Source organism: Fukomys damarensis, unplaced genomic scaffold, assembly GCF_012274545.1.
Source record: "Fukomys damarensis isolate Sample0158 unplaced genomic scaffold, DMR_v1.0_HiC HiC_scaffold_16, whole genome shotgun sequence".
In the NCBI taxonomy this organism is placed as follows: domain Eukaryota; kingdom Metazoa; phylum Chordata; class Mammalia; order Rodentia; family Bathyergidae; genus Fukomys; species Fukomys damarensis.
This window is the reverse complement of record NW_022900928.1, coordinates 111,683,153-111,710,899: the sequence shown is the minus strand read 5'-3', so window position 1 is coordinate 111,710,899 and position 27,747 is coordinate 111,683,153. Positions and strand designations below refer to the sequence as shown.

Here is a 27,747-nt window from a genome sequence, read left to right as displayed (position 1 = left end):
GGTTTTTATATAGGTGCTTGAGCATGAAGTACATTTTCATAATTTTTGTTCGCATTGATGTATAAGAATGTTTATATGCCAGTCCGGGCAAAGGTTTAAAATTCTGTAATAGAGAATGCTAGTCTCATATTCAAAATATATTTTGATCTATATTCTAAATCAAACTATATCACACCCTTTCAGAAAACAATATGCTAACTCAAATGAAGTTGCTTCACTATTCTGCAGAATATTAAACTCTGGATTTACAAATATAAATATGAGTTACTGTATTAAACGTGAGGACAGCCCACTTTTAGTGTTCAAAGAGACTTTTTGCCACATGCCTTTGCACTGAGCCATATCCCAATACCTGTTTGTTTGTTTGCTTGCTTTAAAATAGTCTTGCTAAGTTCTTAAGTCTCCCAAGCTCTGCTTAAACATATAGTCCTCCTGACTTGACCTCCCAGAGTGCTGAGATTGACACATTAAATTTTAAATGTACAAATAATTATTAACCCAATTAATTACATATCTAGAATCTAAAGTATATTATAAGTACACTAATAAAACATAAGCAACAGCAAAATAATTAAAGGCCGAGAAATAATCCTATGTCTGGAAATCAGTGGTTCAATGAATACTTATAATGCATTTTACATAAAAAAGGAGATGCTACATATTGGAGGTCACCTGAATTAAATATGCAAGCTGTACGGGTTGAAAGCATTATCAGTTTGTAATTGGATCTTCCTTGAGGCCATTCAGATATGCACACTGGACATAGCTTTTGCTCATGCAATTAGTTTAAAATTAATGGGGATACCATCTCTATGGTTATCTGGGAAATTATTTCTGTTTTGAATTTTTCTGGAGCCTGATTGATCTGTTTTGTTACTTTCTGTGCTTTGAGTTCAGGGTATCCTGGTGGTTCATTATCAGCCTTTTCATCCCGATTTGACCTACTGTTTGCCATTGGTGAACTGGCAGTCTGTCTTTGTGTCTTGCTTAAGTGTTTTCTCATTTTTATTTTTGTTTTTTCCATTTGACCCAGCCATCCCTCTGCTGGGTATCTTTCCAAAAGAATCATAGCACAGTAATATATGTGCACCTATGTTTATAGTGGCACAGTTTGTAATAGCTAAAACTGGGAAACAGCCCATTTGCCCATCAGCTGAAAACGGGATAAAGAAGATGAGGTTTTCTATAAAATGGAATACTACTCAGCCATAAAGAATGAGAAATTAGATTCATTCATAGAAAAATGGATTCATATTGAGGATATACTCCTAAGTGAAATAAATAAGTCACACATGTGTAATACCGAATAGTTTCTCTGGTGTGAAAAACTATAATAGTACATAAAATCCTCATGAGATAATTGACCATGTGAAATAGGAAGAAAAGGACTAAAGGTGTAGGGAAAGAGGGAAGGGTAGGGGAAAGGGAATAAGAGAAAAGAAAAAAAAATGAGAACATGAAAAAAATGGAAATAAAGTGTTTGTAAATGGGAAAGGGAGGAGGAGGTGAAGGGAGGGCATGAACAAGGGGAAAAAATGAGAACAAAGACCTGTCATGTAGAGGTACAAGATCCCAATAATGAATGTAATTGCACTGTACCTAAAATGTACCAATAAACTCAATTAAAAAAATAAAAAAAATAAAATTAATGGGGATTAGAGTGTATCTTATACACTATATCTCTTGTCATAATACATATTTTCTTTTCAGTTCTTCTCAAGGAAATGCATAGCCAGATGAATAATAGAAGCTCAAATTGCCTTTTAAATTGTTTGAATTACACTATTAAAAAAAGTAGAAGGCAAAGTCAAACCTATAATTTCTTTCTTATTTCTAGTGAACATTTTAAGTATCCAGCAAATAGTAGAAAATATGGTTGTTTAGTATAATTGACAAAAAATAATCTCTGTGACCCTTTTAAAGTCCTTTGTTCACCAGTTACATTGCTTATGTTAATATGCCATATCTACAGAAAACATTTTTCTAAATTTCATTCCTGTTGTATTTTCTAAATTTATAAGAGGTAAAATACAGTCCTACATATAGTCATCTATTTCAACTCTTTGTTATTTCATACATTTTTATAATATTTGTGTTAGTTTTTTTCCAAGAATTTGCCTCGAGACCATTCATGATTATTGAATAAAGATTATTGTGAATTTATTTTGGAAAGTACAGCTCTACTGAAAATTATTTATCTCTGGGAAAACATTTGTTATTCTATACTTCTAAAATCTTTGGCATGTAATTTGTAAATAGTATTTCAGTAGATATTGATGATTTTATTGATCTGTTGGCTCTAGATTTATTTATTATGGCTTATCTGAAACTTTAAAAATGCAATCAAAATTCACTTCTTTCCATACTACCACCATCCACTGGTACTACTTGAAATAAACATGAAAATTGAACTACTACATTAAAAGAACAAAATGCCGGTGTTTCTTAACTGTATTGACATTGAAACAGGAAAGATTATCAATGAATTTTGTAAGTGTCATGTAATATGCAGTTTTAATTTATGTTTGTACTATGGCTGAATAATCGTATTATTTGATGTATTTTCTAAAAATTGCACATCCAAAATTTCAGCTAATATCTGCAGGTATTTATTTTTAATGTCATCTAATACCTACTAAATGAAATATTTAAATATTTCTTTCATATTTTGAAAAGAAGTATATTAAATATGCAACATATTTTAATGTTAAAAAGCACAATAATTTGGTACTGATACTGCAGATATTCTCAAGTACACTGCTCTTTTAATCACACTTAACATTTCATTTCACAGTTTTTGCTTTAAAAAAATCAGTGAAACTGTTTAGAATTTCCAAATACTTGCTTTCTCTGTGCTACACTTTAAAAAATTGAAGTAAATTTTAGGTTATAATGTTCCAGTAAGTGTTTTAACATTTCTGTGAAATTTTAATTTATATAAATTTTCATTAATTACCAAAAAACATGAAAAATTTATTTTTCAAGTGTGGTTTTTGCATACCATTCAAGGATTTGATGAACAATTACTTTGAATATATGAATTATTTTGCTTTTAATCTGAGAAACCTATGTAATTATGCTATCATAAATAATTTCCTGGTTCCTCTGATGAAGCAGACTGAAGCAAAGGATTCTTAAAACTTGAAGTGTGATAGGAATGTTTTCTAATAATTCAATTTTCATGTTTTAAATCTCAACACAATCTTATATTTAGCTATCTGTTAGCTACCTATTTTACTTCAATCTGGGTTTTAAAGGAAAGATCTACATCATGGACAATAGATTCTTAAAATAAGTTAAAATTTGCACAGGGATCTCAGGAACCCTGGAATTCATAATACTATAAAGGACTGTGGTGGAAAAGACTAGGAAAATCACCTCAGCATTTGTTATGTCCGCATGTGTGGGGTCATAATAACATTATGGGATGCAGGCGATATCACCACACATACCCTTGAAAAACTTCCTTGTGCAAATATCTACAATGTGCCAAGATATTGTTGGACATGACATTGCCCATTCTTTATTGCAGTTTCTTTGCCCTTTTCAGAATTGTTCAGCAGAATAGTTAGTGTCCATTGAATATTAGAATGTTTCAGAATTGTGTGGCATTTATGACAAAGAACAATTATCATAAATGTAGTGGACTGAAGTTAGGTGTAAACAAAGCAGTGAGCCAAAATGGCCATTGTTCATGTGAAATTCAATGCAATAAAAAAGTGCAGACACAAGAGTGAAGTGGATTGTGAGGAAACTACAACCAGATGTGGAAAAGGTGGGGGAAAGGAGAGATTCACAGATGCAACCTCCTACTCACAGTGGAGGTGAATCATTTCCCATTGCGGAGAGGGATGGTAAAAGGAAGGGAGCTCTATCCAGAAAAACAAGAAATGCTTTTTATTCTGATGCGTATGTCAGATTTTCATCATGTTCAAACCACACTACTCAAGATTGTCTATTATTTCCTGGAGGGTGAAGACCTCCACCCAGAGACTAGAAGAGAAGATAAGGCCCTTGAAAGACATGTGTGTGTTTTGGCGAGCTAGGTGTTCGTTTCTAGTCCCAGAGGATGCTGCATCTGTGTTACCTCACTCATGGACAGCAGCTTCTCAAACCGTCTCTTGGCTTCTAGGCCTTTTCCCTATGATTTATCTTGGGGTCAGTGCTCTTAGGGACATTAATTTCATGGTCAAAAATATTTAAGGATTTTTATTTTGCTGAGAATACAAATCTGAGTTGATACTAGGTTGATACTTGTTAAATAAATTCCTCCAGAGTCCTATGCCAACCTACCTTTCCGCCTTTATCCCTTACTGTATTGCATCAGGCACGCTATGCTCTGGGGAAGCTTATCTGTCTGTGTTCCCCATGCCTGCCACACTCTCATACTTTCTCAGCTTTAGAAGAAAAGGAAAATAATTATAATTCCATGATAGAGTCTTTCATGTATCAATTGAAACTTTTCACGCAAGAAAGGCTTTTATATTCCCATTATACAGTTTAGCAATCTGAAGTTTGACATGAGAATGACTTGCTTTGTATGGCACACCGAATGAAATCAGGGAAGACATGACAGGAATTCTGTAAATAATTCACGAAATACTATCTACACCCCTTCTCCTCCACGTACTACCCTACTAATATTATTTTTTCCCTTTGCTTGCTGTGTGCTTCCCCCATACAAATGAATGCTCTTATTGGATACAAATGTCTAAACTCAGATTTTTCTTCTCCACAATAATTTTCCTTGTTTTCCTGAATTCAGTATTTTCAGTTAAAAGATAATCTTTCTCTATAATAAATAACCATAGTAAATTTATGAATATTTATTAAAATTGTGAATATGCTCTTTTTTGCCAGCTTTGGAAGTTCTCTCCATTAGCTACTTAAGAGTAAAATCTCTGTCTTTGATGTTGGTAGCCTCATGGAGTGTGTACAGTAGTCCTCAATCAGGCTAAGAAATGAAGTAATGAATGAAAGAATAGCTGCCCTCTGTGTACATTTTAAAATGCAACATAATGATTAATTAGATGACATATAACAAAATAGCCACTGATAATGTCTTATACTACTAGTTGAAGTTGCTGATGATGAATATAGTGGCCATAATTGACCTTTGCTAGGTCAGACATTACTGAAGTCCAAAACACCAGTTCATGTCAAAAAGAGTGGTTAATTTTCGGTGGCTGTTTGGAGCTGTCATGTCAGGATTGGATGCTCTCTTGCTGAGATTCTTTATGAAGCAGTCCCTTCTCCACTGCCTCTTTCTCTCCATGCACAGTGTGTGTCTGAGCCACATATCCCTTTGACGCAGCCTTCTAAAGTAAAAACACTAGCAGTAGGGCTCTTCTCTGACACCATATTTTTTCCTTCAGGGTTTATTGTGGCTACTTCTGCCTGAGTGGGTGGTAACATTATTTATTGCCACTATATTAAAAATATAAAAGAATAAATAAAACTAGTATAGGTTTATACTCATTGTAATAACCTGTAGTTAGATGTCTTTGACATTAATATCAGTGACTATTAAAAATTGACATGAATGTTTAATAGAAGAACATGCTTATAAATAATGGTTTCAAATTTAATATATCTAGTGATAGTAATTAAGTTGACTGTAAAAGTAGAAGAGATAAGAAATAAATGAAGGATAGGACAAAGGACTTTTATATGTGGCTTATTTTATATAAACATGGGACTACTAAGTGAAAAATGGAAAACGTAATTAGAGGCACTTACTCTTTTATCTTGAGTGAGTCATAAATAACTCAGTTCTGGCTGGTTCATTACTGGACACAAATTTGAGATGTTTGTTAGGTACAGAGGAATAATTTTTCTTATTTTATTTCATTAAGTTTATGGTACATTTTAGGTATACAGTGTAATGACATTCAACATTGGGAATATGTACCTTTACATGATACATCTTAGTTCTTATTTTTTTACCATTCCCCTAATCTTCCTTCTACCCTCCCACTCCTCCATATTTATAAAGACTTTGTTTCCATTTTTCTTTTTCTCATATTTACTCCTTTCCCTTCTTTCCTTTTCCCTCCTCATCCCACTGCCCTCCCCCTTTGGACTGTTTCATCCTATTTCACATTACCTATTATACATTTTGTTCCTTATTTACACTTTTAGTTTCTCACACAAGATAAATTATTTGGTATTTACACATGTGTGTCTTATTTATTTCATTTAAGAGTATGGCCTCAATGTGGATCCATTTAGCTATAAATTTCTCTAGGTTTTCATTCTTTATGAATGTGCAGTACTCCATTTTATCTTGAAAGAAAAACACCTCTTTATCCAGTCTCTAGTTAATGAGCAATTGGGCTGTCTCACAAGTTTTAAGTATTACAAACTGTGTCGCTGTAACCATGAGTTTACATATGTGACTGTAGTACGATTATTTTAATTGTGGGAAGATACCCAGCAGGAGAATGGCTGGGTCAAATTGGATCTCTAATCCTAGTTTGTTGGGGTATCTCCATAATGATTTCTACAGTGGTTGCTCAGTCTACACTCCCACCACCAGTGGAGAAAGGTTCCTTTTCTCCCACAATCCCACCAGCACTTGTTATTGATTGATTTTTTGATAGCAGCCATTCTTTCTGGTTGGAGGTGGAATCTCAGCATCATCACAAATCAATAAATGTAATACACTATATTAACAGACCTAAGGACAAAAACCATATGATCATCACAATTAATGCAAAAAAGAATTTGACAAAATTCAACACATTGATGAAAAAAAAAAACTACAGAAATTTGGAATAAATGGTCTTTATCTCAACCTGATAAGATCCATCTTTGAAAAACCAACAGCCAACATTATACTAAATGGTCAAAAACTGAAATTCTTCATTCTAAAACCAGGAACAAGACAAGGATGTCTACTATCACCAATCCTGCTCAATGTAGTTCTGGAAACATTGGCCAGAGCAATTAGTCAAGAGAAAGAAATAAAAGGAATAAAAATAGGAACAAATAAGTTAAATTATCATTATTTGCAGGTGACATGATACTGTATATAGAAGGCTGAAACAACTCCACCAAAAGTCTTCTAGACTTAATAAACAAATTCAGTAGAGTAGTTGGATACAAGGTCAACACACAAAAATCAATAGCCTTCCTATCCACATATAACACACTCACTGAGAGGAATTGGAGAAACACCTCGTTTCAACAAAATGAAATACCTAGGAATCAACCTTATAAAAGAAATCAAAGATCTCTGAAAGCTGCAGCACTCTGAGAAGAAGAGATTGAAAAGAATATTAGAAAATGGAAAGACATCTCTTGCTTTTGTGTAGGAAGAACCAATGTAGTGAAAATACTTCCATTGTTTGTTGTTTTGTGTCATTAACATAAATGTCATTAATTTACAAAGATCATCCTTGAAGATTAAAAATAGAATAGATGTCTTCCATTAAAGAAAAGTAGTACAGTGGACCCTTGAGTTATAAATTTGCTAAGTTCCTGAGGGACAGTTGGTTATAAGTCAATACAGCTGAGATCTGGATGTTTACCTGGTACACACTATAGATAATAAGAGGCAGATGAATCTTCCATTAATCTAATTAACCCAGGTTGTTCATATGTCAGGCCAGTTGTAACATGAGGGTTCAATGTATTCAGGAAACAGTATTGTTACGTACTAATTTCCCAAATTATACAAAATAGCAAATAAAATCCTAAGTGATTAAATAAGAGGTTAGCAAAATTACTAGATTCTGATCTAAGTAAAATTTAATTTTGAAAAATTATTAAGCACTCCTATAATCAATTTCTCCTTTGCAACAATGAGAATAAAGACAAAAGTAGTCTAAGAATCACTCCTGCAAAGACTTTTAGAATTTATTATTACAGATTCATTTTAATTTCATTTTACATTGTGCTCAAATGATTCATCCAAAAAGGATAATTATTACCTGGTAGAATGACATCTTGAGAGGATTTCTTCCATTAATTGAACAACTCCTTCAATTAATTGGTCCACTTTCCTAATAGGACCCAATAATATTAACCACAAATTCTGAGGTCTACCTGGTTAACTAACTGACATTAATAGTATCTTAATTACTTTTCTTGTCCTTGGGAGAAAATACCCAGCACCTGCAATTTAAAGAAGACTAGGTTTATTTTGGCTCAAAGTTTCAGAAGTCCCAATCCCTGCATGGTCATGTGGCTCCAAGCCACAGACAGAAATGGCATGGCAGAAGGCATGTGACAGAAAGCAGAGAGAGAAGAAACAAACTGGGGAGGGAAATACACCCTTCATGTCAAACCCCAGTGACCCATCTCCTTCATCGTGTTCCCAGTTCCTAACAATATTCCTTTCCCCCAAAGTCCTGCCTATGAGCCCATGAGCCCCCGGAGAACATCTAGAGACAAAGTATAACCAATAGTTCCTGAGGAGATAACAGAATGGAAAAAGAAAAGGCTTTTTGGATGTTATGAGAACTGGATTCAACTCCCAGTTTAATTATCTATGAATTTTAGAATCTTGGAAAATAGTTTTCCTTTTTAAACATCTCTTTTAACTAAATTGATATAATAATATTGCTGGACAAGATTGTTCTGGGAGAACTCATTTTATATATAAAATGAGTATCATTGTACACAATTCAACAAAAAGAACTAGCTGTTATTGTCATTTGAAGAAATTTCTTTATATGTGGCTTTAGAAAGACCACAAGTAAATTTGCTAAGTACCAAAAAACTATAGTAAGTATAATATTTATCCAACAAGTAAGATATGCTCCTGAAGTTGATTTTTCAAGAAAAAAAAGAAAGCTATAGTCATTATGCTTTTTTCTCTAGTGGTAGAATCTACATGCTGGAATAATTTATTCTAGTTCTAGTATGTTCATGTGTTCCTTTTTAATAGCAAATTCAGCAAGAAGAACCATGGTGTAGCTTGCTGAGATAGTTCCTCTGTACTAGCCACAAAATTTTGTTTTCAGATATCTTTGTGTTTATCTTTCAATAACATGGCTAATATTAATCAGGAGGCTGTAAAGTATCTCTGTCTGAACTATAAAAATTCACTATAATTTCTTGATCATTATTATCTACTTTAATGTCTGTTGACCCTCACTGTTATTTCTGTTATTGTGGTTGTTCTTTGATAAATAACAAATTTATTTAAAGTCCTATTGCAAATCTGAAAGCTACTGTTGACCACCTCCCAACTTTTATTGAATACTATATGCTGAAAATAGGAAGAGATGTCTATTTATCCTTGTATTTAAATAGGAAAAGTGCTGACCAGGAAATGTTTTCTTTTGTTTTTGTTTTCCGATTGTCCTGTCTTGCATTCTTTTTTTTTTTTCAGCTTTAATTGAGTTTATTGGCACATTTTAGGGATACAGTACAGTTACATTCATTGTTGGGATCTTGTACCTCTACATGACAAGTCTTGGTTCTCATTTTTTCCCCTTGTCCCTGCCCTCCCTTCACCCCTTCCTCCCCTCCCCATCTACAACCACTTTATTTCCATCTTTTCATTATCTCACATTTTTTTCTTTTCCCTTTTTACTCTTCCCCTACCCATCACACCTTCCCTACACCTTTAGCTCCTTTTTTCCAATTTCTAAATGTCAGTAATCTTATTAGGATCTTCTGTATTATTGCAGATTATTCACACCAGAGAAACTATTCGATATTTATACATGTGTGACTTATTTATTTCACTTAGGAGTATATCTTCAATATGTATCCATTTTCCTATGAATGAATCTATTTTCTCATTCTTTATGGCTGAGTAATATTCCATTTTATAGAAAAACCACATCTTCTTTATTCAGTTTCCAACGAATGGGCAAATGGGCTGTTTCCAAGATTTAGCTATTACAAACTGTGCTGCTATAAACATGGGTGCGCATATTTCTCTGTGATATGATTCTTTTAGTTCTTTTGGAAAGATACCCAGCAGAGGGATGGCTGGGTCAAATGGAACCTCCAGTTCAAGCTCTTTGAGGTATCTCCATATTTTTTTCAGCTTTAATTGAGTTTATTGGTACATTTTAGGAATACAGTACAGTTACATTCATTGTTGGGATCTTGTACCTTTACATGACATGATTTCCATAGTGGTTGCACCAGTCTGCACTCCCACCAACAATGGAGAAGGGTTCCTTTCTCCCCACAACCCCGCCAACATTTGTTATTGTGTGATTTCTTGATAGCAGCCATTCCTTGTGGGGTGAGGTGGAATCTCAGTGTTGCTTTTATCTGCATCTCTCAAATGATCAGTGATGTAGATTATTTTTTCATATATTTACTTGCTGCTTTTACTTCTTTGTCTGAGAAATGTCTGTTCATTTCAGATGCTCATTTTTGAATCAGGTCTTTATATTTGGGAGGGCTGATTGTTTTGAGTTCTTTATATAGTCTTGATAATAGTCCTTTGTCTGAGGAACAGCTGGTAAAATTTTTTTCCAACATTGTAGGTTGTCTCTTAGTTCTGCTGATGGTTTCTTTTGAAGTACAGAAGCTTTTTAATAAGATGAGATCCCAGTTGTTGATTCTGTCTTCCAGTTCCCGTGCTACTGAGGATTTGTTCATAAAGTCTTTTCCTATGCCAGTGTCTTCCAGAGTTCTGCCTAACTTACCTTCCAGCAAGTTTAATGTTTCTGTTTTAATATTTAAATCTTTAATCTATTTGGATTTTAATTTAGTGCATGGTGAAAGATAAGGGTCTAGTTTTAATCTGTGGCAGGTTGACATCCAGTTTTTCCAACACCATTTATTAAAGAGGCTATCTTTCCTCCACGGAGGATGGTCAAAGATGAAGTAGCTGTGTACATATGGAGTTGTTTTTATGTCTTCCAATGTGTTCCACTGATCCTCAGGTCTGTTTCTTTGCCACTACCATGCTGTTTTTATCACAGTGGCTTTGTAGTACAGTTTCAAATTGGGAATTGTTATACCTGGTGCCATGTGTCTGTTGCCTAAGATGGCTTTTGCTATTCTAGGTCTCTTATGGTTCCCAATGAATTTTTGGATTCTTTTTTCTAGTTCTGTGAAATATAGTGTTGGAATTTCAATTGGCATTGCATTGAATATATATAGCAGTTTTGGTAGTATGGCCATTTTCACTATGTTGATTCTTCCTACCCAGGAGCAGGGGATATCTTTCCATTTTTTTATATCCTCTTCAATTTCTTTTTTCAGAGTGCTGTAGTTTTCAGTGTAGAAAACTTTTGTTTCTTTTGTTAGATTGATTCCTAGATACTTCATTTTTTGGGATGCTATTGTAAAAGGAATTTTTTCCCTTATTTCTCTTTCTGTCTGTCTGTTATTTGTGTATAGAAAGGCTATTGATTTTTGGGTATTCACCTTGTATCCAGATACTTTACTGAATCTGTCAATTAAGTCTAGAAGTTTTTTGGTGGAGTTTTTTGGATCTTCAATGTAGAGTATCATATCATCAGCAAATAATGATAGTTTAACTTCTTCCTTTCCTATCTTTATTGCTTTAATTTCTTTCTCTTGTCTAATTGCTGTGGCTAATGTTTCCAGAACTATATTGAAGAGAAGTGGCGATAGTGGGCATCCTTGTCTTGTTCCTGATTTTAACATGAAGGTTTTCAGTTTTTGGCCATTCAATATGATGTTGGCTGATGGTTTTTCATAAATAGCCTTTATTAAATTGAGGTATAGACCATCTATTCCAATTTTTTGCAGGGTTTTTATCATGAATGGGTGTTGAATTTTATCAAATGCTTTTTCTGCATCTATTGAGAGGATCATATGGTTTTTGTCCTTGACTTTGTTAATATAATGTATTACATTCACTGACTTTCGTATGTTGAACCACCCTTGCATCTCTGGAATAAATCCGACTTGGTCATGATGGATGATCTTCTTAATAATCCTCTGTATTCTGTTTGCTAGTATCTTATTAAGGATTTTTGCATCTATATTCATTAAGGAGATTGGTCTGTAGTTCTCCTTTTTGGTTGTATCTTTCTCTGGTTTGGGAATCAGAGTGATACTTGCTTCCAGGAATGAATTTGGAAGTATAGCTTCTCTTTCAATTTCATTGAAAAGTTTGAAGAGTAATGGTAGTAGTTCTTCTCTAAATGTCTTGTAAAATTCAGCAGTGAATCCATCAGGGCCTGGGCTTTTCTTTGTTGGTAAGTTTTTAATTACATTTTCAATTTCACTGATTGTGATTGGGGTGTTTAAAATGTTTTTATCTTCTTCGTTCAACTTTGGTAATTCATAAGTATCTAGAAATCTGTCCATTTCTTCTGTGTTTTCCATTTTATTAGAGTACAGGTTCTCAAAGTAGGTGTTCATGATCCTCTGGATTTCTTTCGGATCTGTTGTGACTTCGCCTTTTTCATTCCTAATTGCATGGATCTGAGCCTTTTCTTTCCTTTTTTTGATAAGATTAGCTAAGGGTTTGTCAATTTTATTTATTCTTTCAAAAAACCAGCTCTTTGTTTCATTTATTTTTTGTATCGTTTTCTTAATTTCAATTGCATTGATTTCTGCTCGGATCTTTATAATTTCCTCTCTTGTTCGAGCTTTGGGTTTTTCTTGCTCTTGTTTTTCTAGGAGTCTAAGTTTCATCGTTAAGTTGTTTATTTGAGCCCGCTCTGTTTTCCTAGTGTGGGCATTCAATGTTATGAATTTTCCACGTAGAACTGCTTTCATTGTGTCCCAAAGATTCCTGTATGTTGTATTGGCATTCTCATTTATTTGTAAAAACTGTCTAATTTCTTCTTTAATTTCCTCTGTAATCCATTGATTGTTTAGGAGAGTGTTGTTCAGTTTCCATGTGCTTGTGAAGTTTCTATAGTTTCTTGTGCTATTGATGTCTAGTTTGATTGCACTATGATCTGATAATAAACAGGGGATGACTTCAATTTTTTTGCATTTATTTAGACCTGTTTTGTGAGCCAGTATGTGGTCTATTTTGGAGAATGATCCATGTGCAGCCGAAAAGAATGTATATTCTGGTTTTTGGGGGTGGAATACTCTATAAACATCTATTAAGTCCATGTGTTCCAAAGCTTGGTTCAGTTCTATTATTTCATTGTTGATTTTCTGCCTAGTAGATCTGTCAATTTGTGATAGTGGGGTATTTAAATCCCCCACTACAATTGTATTAGTGCTTATTTGGTTTTTCATGTTACTTAATATTTGTTTTATATAGTTGGGGGCATTTATATTTGGTGCATATATGTTTATGATTGTCAGCTCTTCCTCTTGAATTGTTCCCTTTACAAGGATGTAGTGTCCTTCTTTGTCTCTCTTAATGAGTTTTGGTTTGAAATTTACTTTATCTGAGAATAAGAGGAATAAGATTGCTTTTTTCTGGACTCCTGATGCATGGAGAATTGTTTTCCATCCTTTCACTTTCAGTCTATGGACTTCCTTTTGCACTAGGTGTGTTTCTTGTATACAACATATTGTTGGATTTTGCTTCTTAATCCATTCTGCCAATCTGTTTCTCTTGATTGGTGAATTGAGGCCATTAACATTGATGGTTACAACTGATATATTTTGACTTATTCTTGTCATGTTTTTGTCCATTTGTTGACTCTTTTTACTTTTTCTCCCATCTCCTTTTAGTTTCTTGCCTTGCCTATTTGATTTGGTCTGTTGGGCCTCATGTTATTGTGAATTTCGTTGTCCTTTTCTAGGATATTGTTTAGAATTCCTTGCAGTGCTGGTTTGGTGTTCATGAAATTTCTCAGGTGCTCTTTGTCGTGGAAGTATTTTATTTCCCCATCTATTTTGAAAGAGAGTTTTGCAGGATACAAAAGTCTAGGTTGGAGATTCTTTTCTTTTAGGACTTGGAATACCTCACTCCAGGCTCTCCTTGACCTAAGGGTTTGTGTTGAAAAGTCTGCTGTGATTCTAATGGGCTTCCCTTTGCATGTGATTTGTTTCTTTTCTCTTACTGCTTGTAGTATTTTGTTTTTCTGTTGGATTTCTGGAATCTTGATTATTATATGTCTAGGTGTAGATTTTTTTTGATCGTGGCTAGTTGGGGTTCTATATGCCTCACTTATCTGTATGTCTAATTCTTCCCTTCTGTTTGGGAAGTTTTCTGTCATTAATTCTGTGAAGAGCTTTTTTATATCATTTGTGTTTTCTCCTGTTTTTTCATGAATTCCTATCAGTCTTATGTTATTTTTCTTTGTATCGTCTAGGAGTTGTTGGATTGATTTTTCATGAACTCTTACTGTTTTTAATAGACCTCTTTTTTCACGGTCACTGACTGCGATCCTATCTTCTATATCTGAAATTCTATCTTTGCAATCTTTTATTCTATTGCGTACACTTTCAATAGAGTTTTTAATCTCCTGGATATCTGTTTATATCTGCTTTATGGATTCCATTTCTTTCCTCTGTTGGGCATTCATTGTTTCCATTTCTTTCTTATGCTGAGTCTTCATGGCTTCTATCATAGTCTTGAGCTCATCTATTTTTTTGTCAGTTTCTGCTCTAGAGTCTCGAATCATGACTTCCATTTTGCTCATCATCTCTCTGTTTAACTGGGAAATTATTTCTGATTTGAATTTTTCTAGAGCCTGATTGATCTGTTTTGTTATCTCCTGTGCTATGGGTTCAGGGAGTCCTGTTGGTTAACTATCAGACTTTTCATCCTCATTTGTCCTACTATTTGCCACTGGTGAACTGGAAATCTGTTTTTGTGCCTTGCTTAAGTGTTTTCTCATTTTTATTTTTATTGTTGGGTTGTCCTTCTTTAATTTCTGGGTATTACTTAAATCTTCCTAATATAGTTGCGTTTTAGCTTTTGAGTTTCTAGTGACTCATAGACATCCTCATTTTCATAATATCAGAGAAAACAACTCTTTAAATCAGTCACAACTCTTTATCCCAATTAATACATTCAGCAGCCCAATAGGATCAGGCACAGCTTGCCAACTGACCACTTGTGGTAGTCATTAATATATCACTTTTAACTCATGTGAATTAAATTAATTTCAAGAAGCAGCCCATAGTATGTTTGCAGTGAATATGCTTTTCAATATAGCATCTTTACCATTTAGGATGGATTCTTTTTTCTAGTTCTGTGAAATATAGTGTTGAGATTTCAATTGGCATCACTTTGAATGTATATAGCAGTTTTGGTAGTATGGCCATTTTCACTATGTTAATTCCTGTCTTGCATTCTTAATGTCCCCAGTAAAATTTAAAAGACCAAGTGACAACCTATCATACAATTTGGTTGCCTAACAATTTCATTCCATTTACATATAATGGGTTTGATAAAATGCAATCATATCTAACATTTTAAGTGTTTACTAGATGTTGTCATAAATTCATTGCCTATATTAAAACATTTAGCTTTTATATACATATATTAGTTCCTGAATGAATTTAAACTATCTGCATCATTAGGACTAAAATATTATAGTAAAAACAAAATGAATAAAATCTCAACATCTGTTATTAAAATTACATAAAATCAAAGCAGCAGTGATTATTCTCACCTTTACTTCCCTAATCAGTTCTTCTTGCCTAAAGTATAGAGTGGAGAATAACTGTGAGACTTCATCCATTCCTTGCAGCAAACAATACTATGGTTGTCTTAGTAAAACTGTGGCTGCTATAACAAATTAGGACAAAGTTGGTGGTTTAAAACAACATAAATGTATTATATCATGATTCTGGAGGCTAGACATGTGAAATCAAGGCAAGGCACATTTCCTCCAGGATTTCTGGGGAAAAATCTGGATTGTGTTAGTCACTTTTCTCTTGTTGCTGAGACAGAATCCAAAACAGCAAAAATTAAAGGGAGAAAAGTTTATTTATATATTATAACAAAAAGTTTATTCAAGTTTGTAGAGATTTTAGTCTATAATCAGCTGGCTCTAAGGCAGGGTGGCATATTGCAGAGGAGCAATAGTGGAAGACAGCAAAAGCAGCAAGGGACTATAAGAGCACCTTCCTGCCCCTTTTGTCTTATCCAAGCTACTTAGGGCAGATGCCACTCAAACTCCTGATCCTGATGCCCTTGAGCCAAGCATTGTACCAGGAATCAATTCTAGATCTGTCCACTTCCATCTCATTTGCATAAGGGTTTCAGGGAACATCTGAACACAAGTATTCCACCTCTGGACCCCCAAAGACTCATTCATGCAAATCCCTTTATGCAAAAGGCATTTAGTCCATCTCTGAGAGTTACAGAAGTCCTAACAGTTTAAGCATTGCTGAAAAGTCTAAGTCTTCTCAGATATAAGGCAAATTCTTAATTGAAAGCCCTTTTATAAGTGAAAAGAAAGTTAAATACTTCCAACATTCAATGGCACAAGATAGATATTTCCATTCCCAAAGTTGCAAGCAAGGGGATACAAAGGAATGGGAACAGAGCAAGACCAAAATCCAGCAGGGCAAACATTAAGTCCCACAGTCCCACTTCCAGTGTCCCCAGCAGTCTGTCACAAGTTGTGAACTCCAAAGGGCTTGGGTGACTCTTCCTCTGTGGCATTTCCAGTGGTGGTAGCTCCCATAGCTTCTGTCTTAGGCCAGCTCAGCTCCCTCCTTGCAGTTTTCCTCAGACATCCACATTCCTAGCTTCTCCAAACTTCTGGGGTCTCCACTGAACCTTTGGCTTCACATTCACAGTTTCCCACACTGCCTTCTTAGGAGCACATTTCCTGGCCTCTCAGGTCTTCTTAAATCTGAGTAGAAGCCTTCCCGACCCCACAAGTCTTGCATTCTGAGTGTACCTAAAACCAGCACCATATGGATGATGCCAATGTCTGCTACCAGCTGGAGTAATAGCCAGGCTTCCTTCTTTCTTGGTTGTACAGGTTGAGTGTCTATGAACCGAAGCCTGAGGAACAACTTCCCTAGTCCACTGCCATTCTGGAACAAGGTGCTCTGGGTCTCTTCTCAAAGAATAGTCTTTCACTTGTGCAATTTTCAGGCTACAGAGGGTGGAGTTCTGCTGCTTCTTGTGATGGCCTCAGGCCATTTTATATATTTTCCTGTTCCTTCTCAGCAATCAAGATCTGCTCTGCTCTTTCTTTTCAGGTCACAGTTTTACTGGAGCTTCCTGTCTGGCCCAACTCAAAATGTTTTAAATTGTTGTGCTGGCCTCTTTGCTCTTGATTTTCAACATAGATCAGCTAAAAGCTCTCAGTAGCATCCATGCCACTGCCCTAACATTAGACAGTCTGCAAATTTCTTGTACAAGATTAACTAGTCTGCTGCCCTTAATATTAGTCTCAGGCAAAGTCTCTGGATAAGACCAATATGCAAGCAAGCTATCTACCAAGCCGTAACTCACATTGGCTGGAGTCCAGCAGCCAATATGGTTCTTTTTCCCAGCAGAAGCGTCCCAAGCCTGGTCTTTACTGGCAAGATTTCTGTTAGCCTTCTGATCTTCTGTTCTCTGACAGGAATCTCAGATCAAGTACAGCCTAAGGTGTTTTAGCTATACTTTTCAGCAGGCATCCCTGAACCTTCCCAAACTTTTCCCACAGGCCATTCCCAAAGGCTCCTGAATCACATGGTCAGGAATAGTCATAGCAATGACCCCACTTTTTGTATCAAATTCCATGTCTTAGCTACTTTTCTTACTGCTGAGACAAAATACCCAACACCCAAAGTGAAAACAGGAAAGGTTTATTTATCTCCCAGTTTGTAGAGGTTTCAGTCTGTCACTGGCTGGCTCCAAGGTTGAGTGGCACATGGCAGAGGGGCAGCAGTTCCTGGTGGACTGAAGATAACAAAGCAACAAAGGAGTGAGGGAGAAGACAAGCTTCTTCTATCATACCCAGAAAACTAGGATTAGGGTGTTGCCAAACCAATCAGTGGATGGGTTTAGGATTTAGTAATCGCACACTCTTAATCCCAGTGTCACATACTCTTTCAGCCACCTCTGAAAAAGACCTATGACTGCAGGAGGCTTTGGGAGAAATTCTAGACAAGTCATAACATGTGTCTTTCTTCCTCTAGATCCCAGAGGCCACAGGTGTTCCTTGGTTTGGGGCTGCATTGCTCCAGTCCCTGACTTCTTCACACTGTCTTCTCTCTGTGTCTGCATCTGTATCTAATTTACCTCTACCTCTCGTTTATAAGGACTCTTGTGATTATTTTAGGATCCACCTTGATAGTTGCTGTGATCTCTTAAAGTCAAAATTCTGAATCTAGCCTTATGTATACACACCCATTTTCCAAGTAGCGTAATATAACAATGGGATCAAGACATGCATATGTTTTGAGAAACATCCACCTGGCTATAATGAGTGGTGGGAAATGCCTGCCATAGATAGGAGGAGGCAGGTAATAGTAGCATACAAGCCATGTACTCACCATCAATGACCTGATCTATCATTTTGAACATAAGGGTTAGATTCAGAGATTTGTCTATAGTGATTGCATTAGAAGAATCTCAGTGAAAAACACATCCATAGTATGTTGGAGGAAGTGGAGAGTTTGGCCAAAAGATTTTATAGAGTTATGTACAGAGTTAAGGAACAACGCTATAAGATCTGTTAAAGTAGTCCAAGACTAGTGACAGCACAGCTGGACATGAAGGAATAATAAAAAAAAGATTGTACTAAATGATATCAGCTGTGGTCTTTCATAGAGAGTTGTGCAAGGGTGGAACAAATTCCAACCTCACTGTTTTCTCAGTCTTCTATTTATTATCTCTCCTCCATTCTATTTTCAGTCTGCTACCTTTCATTAGTTGAACCAAAAAAGAAACCAGTAGACAAGTAGCCTGTTCTTACTATCCGTTTTGGGCATTCTTTCTGGGAACATGGCTGGGTAGAGGAAGGTGGAGAAGGAGCTGAAGGACAAAGATGAATCTTACAGATCTTTAATGTCATAAATGGGAGCATGGTCTGAACTACTTTATTCCAATGTGTATGATAATTTTCATCATACACAATTTAAATACTTATTGAGTACGTGTAATGTTAAAGCTTTCTGTGTAGCTGTCGAAGAAATACTAATGATATTTTTATATGTATCGCAAAATTAGACTAGTGATAATTAAAGAAAAAAACAGCAGTCTTACTAGGATAGCAGTGTAAACCTGAACTTTATTAGGAGTCAAAATTACATTACATGGGAGGATCAATATATGAGCTACATTGGGATAAGCAATTAATAGGAGTTGTCAAGTAGGTATAGCGTAAAATGATGAAATACTAGAAATGAAAATGCCAAAAATTTACCTGAGATTTTAAAATGGAATTATAAAGTGTTTCTGCCCCTTACAAAATTGGTAAAGTATAATAAACAAGTTGGTATGGAGGTATTTATTTTGTGTTTTATATTTGCTATCCAGGAATATCTATGTCGAGATAACCAGAACACATTTGACTTATGGGTTTGGAATGGAGTAGGAGGGAAAGGGGAGAACATAATACAATTTATTTTCATTAATTCATGAAATTGTATTGTATCCTTCCTATGAGCCATATATTTTATAAGGATTTGCTTATGAACCAGTGAGTCTGATCAAATAATATTGCTTTCAGAGAAATTATTAAAAATTCCAGGCAGTTAACAGATAATTCAATAAAATAAAATAAAATAAATATTATGATATGAGAAGCATACATTTATAAAAGCCGGTTAGTTCCTGCTCAGAGGTGACAAATGAAGTTATGCCTATAGAAGACCCTCAATATGGGAGCAGCATTATTGTCATGTTTAGAAGAGAGAAAATATTTTGGATATAATAATAATGGATCACTTTTGTATGTTTTATATTTATTTGGTTTTTCTGTTTATTGGTTGCCTCTCCCAGTAAAATAAAAGCTCCATGAATCTAAAGATGCCATAACCAGTATAGTATTTATTATCATGCCAGCATTTATAGGTCTTCAATAAGTACTAACAGAGTAAGATATAACTAAAAGAGTAGAAAAATAAAAAAATCATGGAGGAATATTCAGTTCAACCAGGGGTCAGAGGAAGGGAGTAAACAAAGAAAGTTGAATTCTGCTTTATGCAGACTTCTTCATTTGGGTCATCATTGTGTACTGGTGTTCAAAAATGACAAAACTTAATTCCTGGCTACTCAACAGGTGAAAGATATAGAATGAAGATGGAGAACTTTTGACAGCAAAGATGCACAAGTAAATTATTATTTATTCTAGACATGAAGGACCAAATTCAGGTTTCATTTATTTTATTATCTAATTACCATCTGTAGCAAGTATAAAACATTATGATGGACCAGTAATCTGATTTCATTTTTTATCAGTGTGCTTTTCACTATCCTCTTCATGTTCCTCAACACAATCTCCCTCAGCAGCTCTGGAGGTGAGCTTTGTTTTCAGGACTCACAACTAATACATTAAGCACAGTTTATGTCTACACTGATCGTCTATCTCTCCTTTTTCTCAGTCCTCCCTTTTTAATCTTCCTTCTGCCCTGATACAATGAGACTCTCCATTTTCAATTGGTGGTTACTGAATTAATGGTCTCTAGACATTATGAAACAGTGAAAAATTGGCTGAAATTAACATTTTTTTAAAAAACAAAATAGCCCATTTGTTTTAAGTAGCCATTTTTTTTTCCTTTTATTTTCATGAAAGTGTGAACTAACTTGAATGAGAAATCAAATTTAAGTGGCAAGATATAAATATCTGATGGCTGGGAAGAATGATACCTTCATGTGAGAAACGATATTCACTTTTATTATTGTTCAGAAATGTCTTCCCTTCACATGGAAATAGAGATACAAATAGCATATGGCTGGAGACTAATGGTAGCCATGCTTCAGAGCTTTTTGTCCCTTGGTAGTTTAAAAAATGTCCTTATTCAAACCAGACCTCATTATAAAGAAAAATGTTGTTGTTTTAGAATTTTCAGTGTAGCACCTGTTACATTCTTCTCATGTCTCCAATGTGAAAATGCTTTAATTCACCTGCAAAAAAAAATTTAAAACAAAAGAAAAACAGAGAGGAATAATTTTATTCCTGGAAACATAGATAATGTACCTACCTCTCAAGTTATACTTATTCTGTTGGCCTTTTGTGACATTTCAATGAAAATCAAAAATTGCTTCTGTAGGCCCCACACAGAGATAAGCAACAGAAGACACTATTAATTTTAACAGAGTAATTTATTGAAACCAAACACTCCATGATTAAAATATTGGGATTTTTCTCCCTTTCCATCCCACTCATCGCTCTAAATGAGTCCACATTCCTTTCTCTTTATCTATTCCCTTATCCTCCCAAAAGCCATCTGCTATTTCCTTTATGAAAAAATAAAACCTACAATTAGTGTCTTGTACATCTTTTCTCTCTCTGAAAAAGAGAACTATTATGCAAATACTCTGCAATTTAGTTTCAAATACTCTTTGTAGTGTGATGAGCAATTTTCCTTAATACAAACCCAGCTTTTTTGCCAGGACTTACTAATAGATTTTTTTTTTTTAACCGAACTTTTACTTTTCACATGAAAAGTCCTCTAATGTAAACTTTTCAAATGCATATTTAGAATGGGATTATCATTTTTCTTTGTATTGTAGAAGGTAAAAACAATCACTTTATATGAGTTACCCTCATAAAAAAGGCTGAAATAGCCTCAGAATCTTATTTCTACCTTAAATGTCATTATTTTCTTTACCTGAGTAAATGGCCTGTACAAAACACTACTCTCGGTAAATCACAGAAAGATGCTTGGTTTTTGTTTTTGTTTTTTTCCGAAAGTATATTGTAAGGGATGATAGTTTATAAGCACAAATTTGTTTGATTTTAGTTGCTGTTCAGACACTGAAGTGTAATTTAACCCAGTTCATTCAGGTATGGCTAATGTGCTGTGTTTGAAACTATCACAATAACAAGACAAACCTCAGCAGTGTGAAGGAAGGGCCGATGGAGCGGAGGTGAAAACTGCAATGTCATAAGTAGCTCTGCACTCCGATTCAGAAATTCTAAGTCTGAGAAGTGACCCTGCTACTGGCTGGGCAGTTATCTCATGAGCATCGGTAGCTGCGTTTCACAGCGGAGACTGTCCACCTCGTTCTGCTACTTCCAGGAGATGGAAAGACTGTTCAACAGTGGCTCCCAAAGCTGTTTCCTGTTGTTTGGCAGTGGAGTACAGAGCGACACATTTGGTCGAGATGTGCCAAATTTCTTAAAGTTTCCCTTTCCCACGGTAGCTCCCCACTCCCTGAGTCTGACTGCATGTGCAGATTCCTAAGCTCCATTTCCAGACCCGACGGCTTTGTGTGGAAAACTGCACTTGTAAGGATAAACCTGAATGATCCTGCGCACATGAAAACCCGGGAGCCACCGAGAGAGACATAGAACGCAGTCTGTGCGAACTTAATTTAGTTACGTAACAGTGAATATGTTATCAGATAGCCAACAACACTTGATAATATTTAATCTGACGAGATACTTTGTTCATTTGTTGGTGTATATGTGGATATTTTATACGTGTGTATTATAATTTAGTAAAAAGAAACTTCCATACACTTTGCATACAAAGAAGTATTTAATGCTTGATTAAATAAGAGGTAATTTAATTTGGATAATATTGCTGACATTCATATCTATACACTCCTTATTACTGCATGGTTTTGCTTTATTTCAAATGTTTCCTGAAATAGTAAATGACACCAAAGTGTTTTCACCTTGACAAGGGGACACCGGAAGGGCTGTGGCATGCTTGTTCCCCCAGGCAGCTAGGGAAAGGACTCCTATGGACCTGTATGACTGGGACACCATCTCCAAATTAGTGGTTTCGGCTTCTGCCACAGAGGCTCAGAAACAAAAGTCCTTTGAAACACAGTGATGCCAGTTTACCAGCTTTTTCTTCTTGGCCTTGTGTCACTCCTTTCTACGCCAACACTGCCCTCTTTTTCCTTACTCCAAAAGTAAAATGAGATCTCACACGAAGCCCTGGCTGGATCCTGGAAATCTGTGTCCTCCTTCATCCACACCCAAGTGCTATGACTGATAACCTTTAGGCACTGCTAAAACAGTAGCAGAGGTTAAAAATAGATACCATCCTCTCGAACAGCTTTAAGGTAATAATAATAAAAGTCGAATACTTTTATGGCTATCGGTGAAAAACTGCTCTGGATGCTCTTCTCGTCTTTTGCTGTCCCTATTTTCCACTTTCCTAGCCCAGAGTGCTTTCAACATTATGGAAATTGTTTCTGTTGTGTAAGTCCATGCATCCATATAAAATGCTTAGATTGTCAACTCTTATTTTTTCGGTTTTATGCACATATACTAGTTTCTCATGGCGATGTACTTTTAACTCCTTACCATTATAACCTTCCCTTCCCCTTATCTTCCAGGATAGTTCTATAATTTCTGCTTATATCAATATTTGATGTTTGCATTGTTATGATTGTGTAGCTATTTTCCACTGTACTATATAATGGATGCTTTCTTTTCTGGTGTAAATCATTGTTTTACCTCAAACTAATTTCTTTCTTCTACTTCAGCTTAGTTTTCTAAGACTCTGTCGCTAGTTTTGCCTTCACCACCTGCTGCAAAATAAATATCCTTTTAATTTCAACTTCTTAGGTATTGTATTAATTCTGTCTTCTTGGATTACTTTCTCCAGAGGCTTATGTCCCGCTCCAACTTGGTTTGGTTGCTGTCTCCAACTGTTGTAGCGTTTTTAGTCTGGAAAATTCCTTTACTGTCATTTTGGATTTCTATATCTCATGTGGGATCTTGATTTTCTCCATTACAGTCTTTTAGATCTTTCCTTCCTTTTTTTCAATGAACATATCCAGCATAGAAAGAAAGCAAGGAAGTTTGTTTTTTTTTTAAAGATTTTTGTATGTCCAAATATGTCTGTCATGTCCACTCACTTGGTTAAAATGTCGATGAGTGTAACATTTTAAGAATTATCAAAAATAATTAGAATTTAGATGGCACAGACCCACTTGGGAAAAGGAATGAGAAGGTAGTTTTCTATTATACATAAGTTCGCTATATGAATATGTCTCTCTCCAGTGTTCCTGATAGCCATAGTCCATGATATTTTCACCTTGGACTCTCCAAAGATACAGATGGATATCTGCAATATGTGAATTTCCTAAATATACTTTGCACCAGTTCTTCTGAAATCATTCCACTCCTCCCATATTCAGAAGTTTGTGTGCAAACACTCCTTGAGACTTTGAGGATGTATACTGTTGGATTGCTTCTCAAATTTCCTCCTCCTGCTAAGTGGGGCTTTTTAGATATTTTATTGTTTTCTGGGTCATTACCATGAGTAAGCCACTTTCTTTTTTACTATGCTATTTTATTACCTCTTTCTATGATTGCTTTTTATTAATTCCTTTGTTGTCAATATAGTGGAATTGAGAGGGGATGGAAATAATTTGTGTACAGTGCTCAATGTGCCAGCTAACTTAAGCAGAAATTCAATATAGCTTTCTGTTCTTACCTTTTGGCCCTGAAAAATTTCAAAGCTAGGGAAATGTTCAAGAAAAACACAGTGAACATTGTGTGCCCTCATATAAGCTGGTAACAAATTGTCACATGTGTTCCATATGCATGTATTTGCATGCACATATACAAACATAGATATATACGTATGTACATCTCCATTTTCTCTTCACTGGCAAAACTGTTTGAAAGTAATTTGCCAGTACAAAATAATTAATAAATATTTCAGAATCTCTAAAGATCAGAGAATGTTATCTTGCATATCTGTAATATCTTTATCATTTTAAAATATTTTATATCATTTTAGTATTACACAATCTATGTTCCCTATGCATCTGTCCTTAGGTGTCCCAATAGAATTCTGTACCATGTGGGGTTTTTACCCCCAATCTAGGAGCCAAAGACTCAAATGCCCTTAATTCTATAATGAATTTTAATTTGGGCATCCCATCTTTTAACACTCTTGCAATATTTATATTTTCAGTGAATGCAGGCCAGTCTCATTTAAGAATGTCCTAAAATGTGGATTTATTTGATTTATTTCTTATGAGTAGATTCATGTTAAATATTATTGCCAGTAATATTACATAGGTGATCCTGTGTGGCTTTATGAAAGACAAATTTTACTATTGTTTTCATAGGACTTTATGGTTCCACTTTTTATTATCATTAAACAGTGGCCTCCTTAAAATAATAATAAAGATATTTGAACTCAATTCTCTCACTATGAAATCAGGAAACTGGAGTAGAAAAAATTTTGGACTCTAACCTAGCTCTCAAAATTTATGAATCTATGAATAAAATATCGCTTGCAATTTTGAAAATGAAGTAAATTTGAGTAAGATTAAATTCTGAGGCAAAATATTTTACAAAAAGACGTATTCTATATAAATTAACATATGATATATTGCACATAATTGTTTATATTTTTACAATTTATACATTTAACTTTCAGATGCTTTTCAACCTACATTAATAATGGATGAAGTGAATTTGGGTCACCATACTCTAGTTACAAATATCTTCATTTGTATAGACTATTGTACTCTATAACCAAGATCAAAAGTTAAAATCCATGGTACAAGTTGAGATTCATTTCATTATACTTGGCAAATAAAATATAATATTGTTCATACTGTAAAATAAAATATATTGGTGTTAATTCTATAGGCAGTGATTCTATAATTGCTTCTATTTAATAAGGGTGTAGACCTTGCTTTTCATTTGATTTCATTGGATCAAATCATTTTAAGGATAGTTACAATAGTGTCTCTTTAATTTCATTGAGTACATTTTCAAAATCACTATCAGGGCTATTAGTACAATGAAAGCAACTATAAATATAAGGAAGTTTGAGCCGAAATGATGGTATTATATTTTCTCTTACAGGAAGCTCTAATCATGGCAAGTATGGACCATCCGCATCTAGTTCGCTTACTGGGTGTGTGTCTGAGCCCAACCATCCAGCTGGTTACCCAGCTCATGCCCCATGGCTGCCTCCTGGATTATGTCCATGAACACAAGGATAACATTGGGTCACAGCTGCTGCTGAACTGGTGTGTACAGATAGCTAAGGTAAGTGGCACCTTTTCCTAGATAAGGGAGATTTCTGGGTTTATATTTCTTAATCTAGAACAGTTTGGATATTGAAAGCGTGTCAGGACTTTCAATCTATGTAAGCAAAATAAATTATACTTGCTATATTGAAAGATACATTATAAGGTGGTACTTACACCAAGCCACAGATCAAACACATGATATATTTATACATTTTTAGGCTATTTTACTGGACCATACATCTTGTATTTACTAGATGTCAAAACAAATAGCTTACTATTCAAAGGAAATAATTGTCATCCTGAATTTGTTTCATTTTTTGTTTGATCCAGTGTAATCAAGTTTAAAAATGAAATCAAGAAAGAGAAGATTGCATGTCTGAATTGTTCCACTGTTAGATGATTTTATTATTAAAATACCCTATAGGATTCTTGATTTTGTAAATGCTCAAAATCTAAATAAATCTTCCTCTCTTTTTGGGGGGGTCTTTAATTGGCTATTGTTTTGAATTGGTTGGTCTGACACTAGGACTTAGACTCGTGGCATATTTAAGGAAAGTGGTCTTGGTGATGTAGGAGATGCCACTGTGGTAAACTAGAGGTCCATTCCCCTCTACAGACTATGGTTTGGAAATATTGCCAAAGTAATCTGGTATTTCCATTGCTCGATAGGGGATAAAAATATTAGATTGAATTCTCCAATGTAAATCTTAGCTCAAATTTTTGAGGCAATTTGGGGGCTAAAGCATTCATACTGCGTAGTCTACAATTATGTGACTTCTGATATATATTATATTCCAAGAAACCTTTTATTGATGATCTGTCCCACTGAGGGTGAACCTTTTAGAACTTTCAATGATAACAGCTGGCTGGGGCTGCAGTGGTTTCACCATCACTGATCCATATCAAGTATCCTTTTTTTTTTTTTTTTTTTTTTTTTTTTTTAGAGACAGAGTCACTACGTAGTTGAGACTATTTAGTCCAGCCTGGCATCCAACTCACAGCAATCCTCCTGCTTCAGTTTCCTAAGTGCTGGACTTAGAGGCACCCAACCATGCCCAGCCTAGATATCTTTCTGGAAACTTCTCCTTCTTCAAAAATAGAGACATGTTTCCAACAGATGGGCAAATAGGTTGTTTCCAAGATTTAGCTATTACAAACTGTGCCGCTATTAGTCCAGCCTGGCATCCAACTCACAGCAATCCTCCTGCTTCAGTTTCCTAAGTGCTGGACTTAGAGGCACCCAACCATGCCCAGCCTAGATATCTTTCTGGAAACTTCTCCTTCTTCAAAAATAGAGACATGTTTCCAACAGATGGGCAAATAGGTTGTTTCCAAGATTTAGCTATTACAAACTGTGCCGCTATAAACATGGGTGCACATACTTCTCTGTGATGTGATTCTTTTAGTTCTCTTGGAAGGATACCCAGCAGAGGGATGGCTGGGTCAAATGGAACCTCCAGTCCAAGCTCTTTGAGGTATCTCCATATTGATTTCCATAGTGGTTGCACTAGTCTGCACTCCCACCAGCAATGGAGGAGAGTTCCTTTCTCCCCACAGCCCCGCCAACATTTGTTATTGTGTGATTTCTTGATAGCAGCCATTCTTTGTGGGGTGAGGTGGAATCTCAGTGTTGTTTTCATCTGCATCTCTCGAATGACCAGTGATGTGGAACATTTTTTCATATATTTTCTTGCTGCTTTTACTTCTTTGTATGAGAAATGTCTGTTCATTTCGGATGCCCATTTTTGGATCGGGTCTTTATATTTGGGGGGACTGATTGTTTTGAGTTCTTTATATAT

General features: G+C 35.2%; 1 protein-coding gene across 1 annotated transcript in view; it reads left to right on the top strand.

Annotated features, from left to right (window-relative positions):
* Erbb4 (erb-b2 receptor tyrosine kinase 4) overlaps positions 1 to 27,747 on the top strand; it is a 689,271-nt gene that overhangs the window by 503,446 nt on the left and 158,078 nt on the right. Inside the window, exon 18 of the mRNA XM_033764601.1 lies at positions 25,779 to 25,964. Coding sequence (XP_033620492.1) covers positions 25,779 to 25,964 — 186 coding nt within the window. The remainder of the gene's footprint in view (positions 1 to 25,778; positions 25,965 to 27,747) is intronic.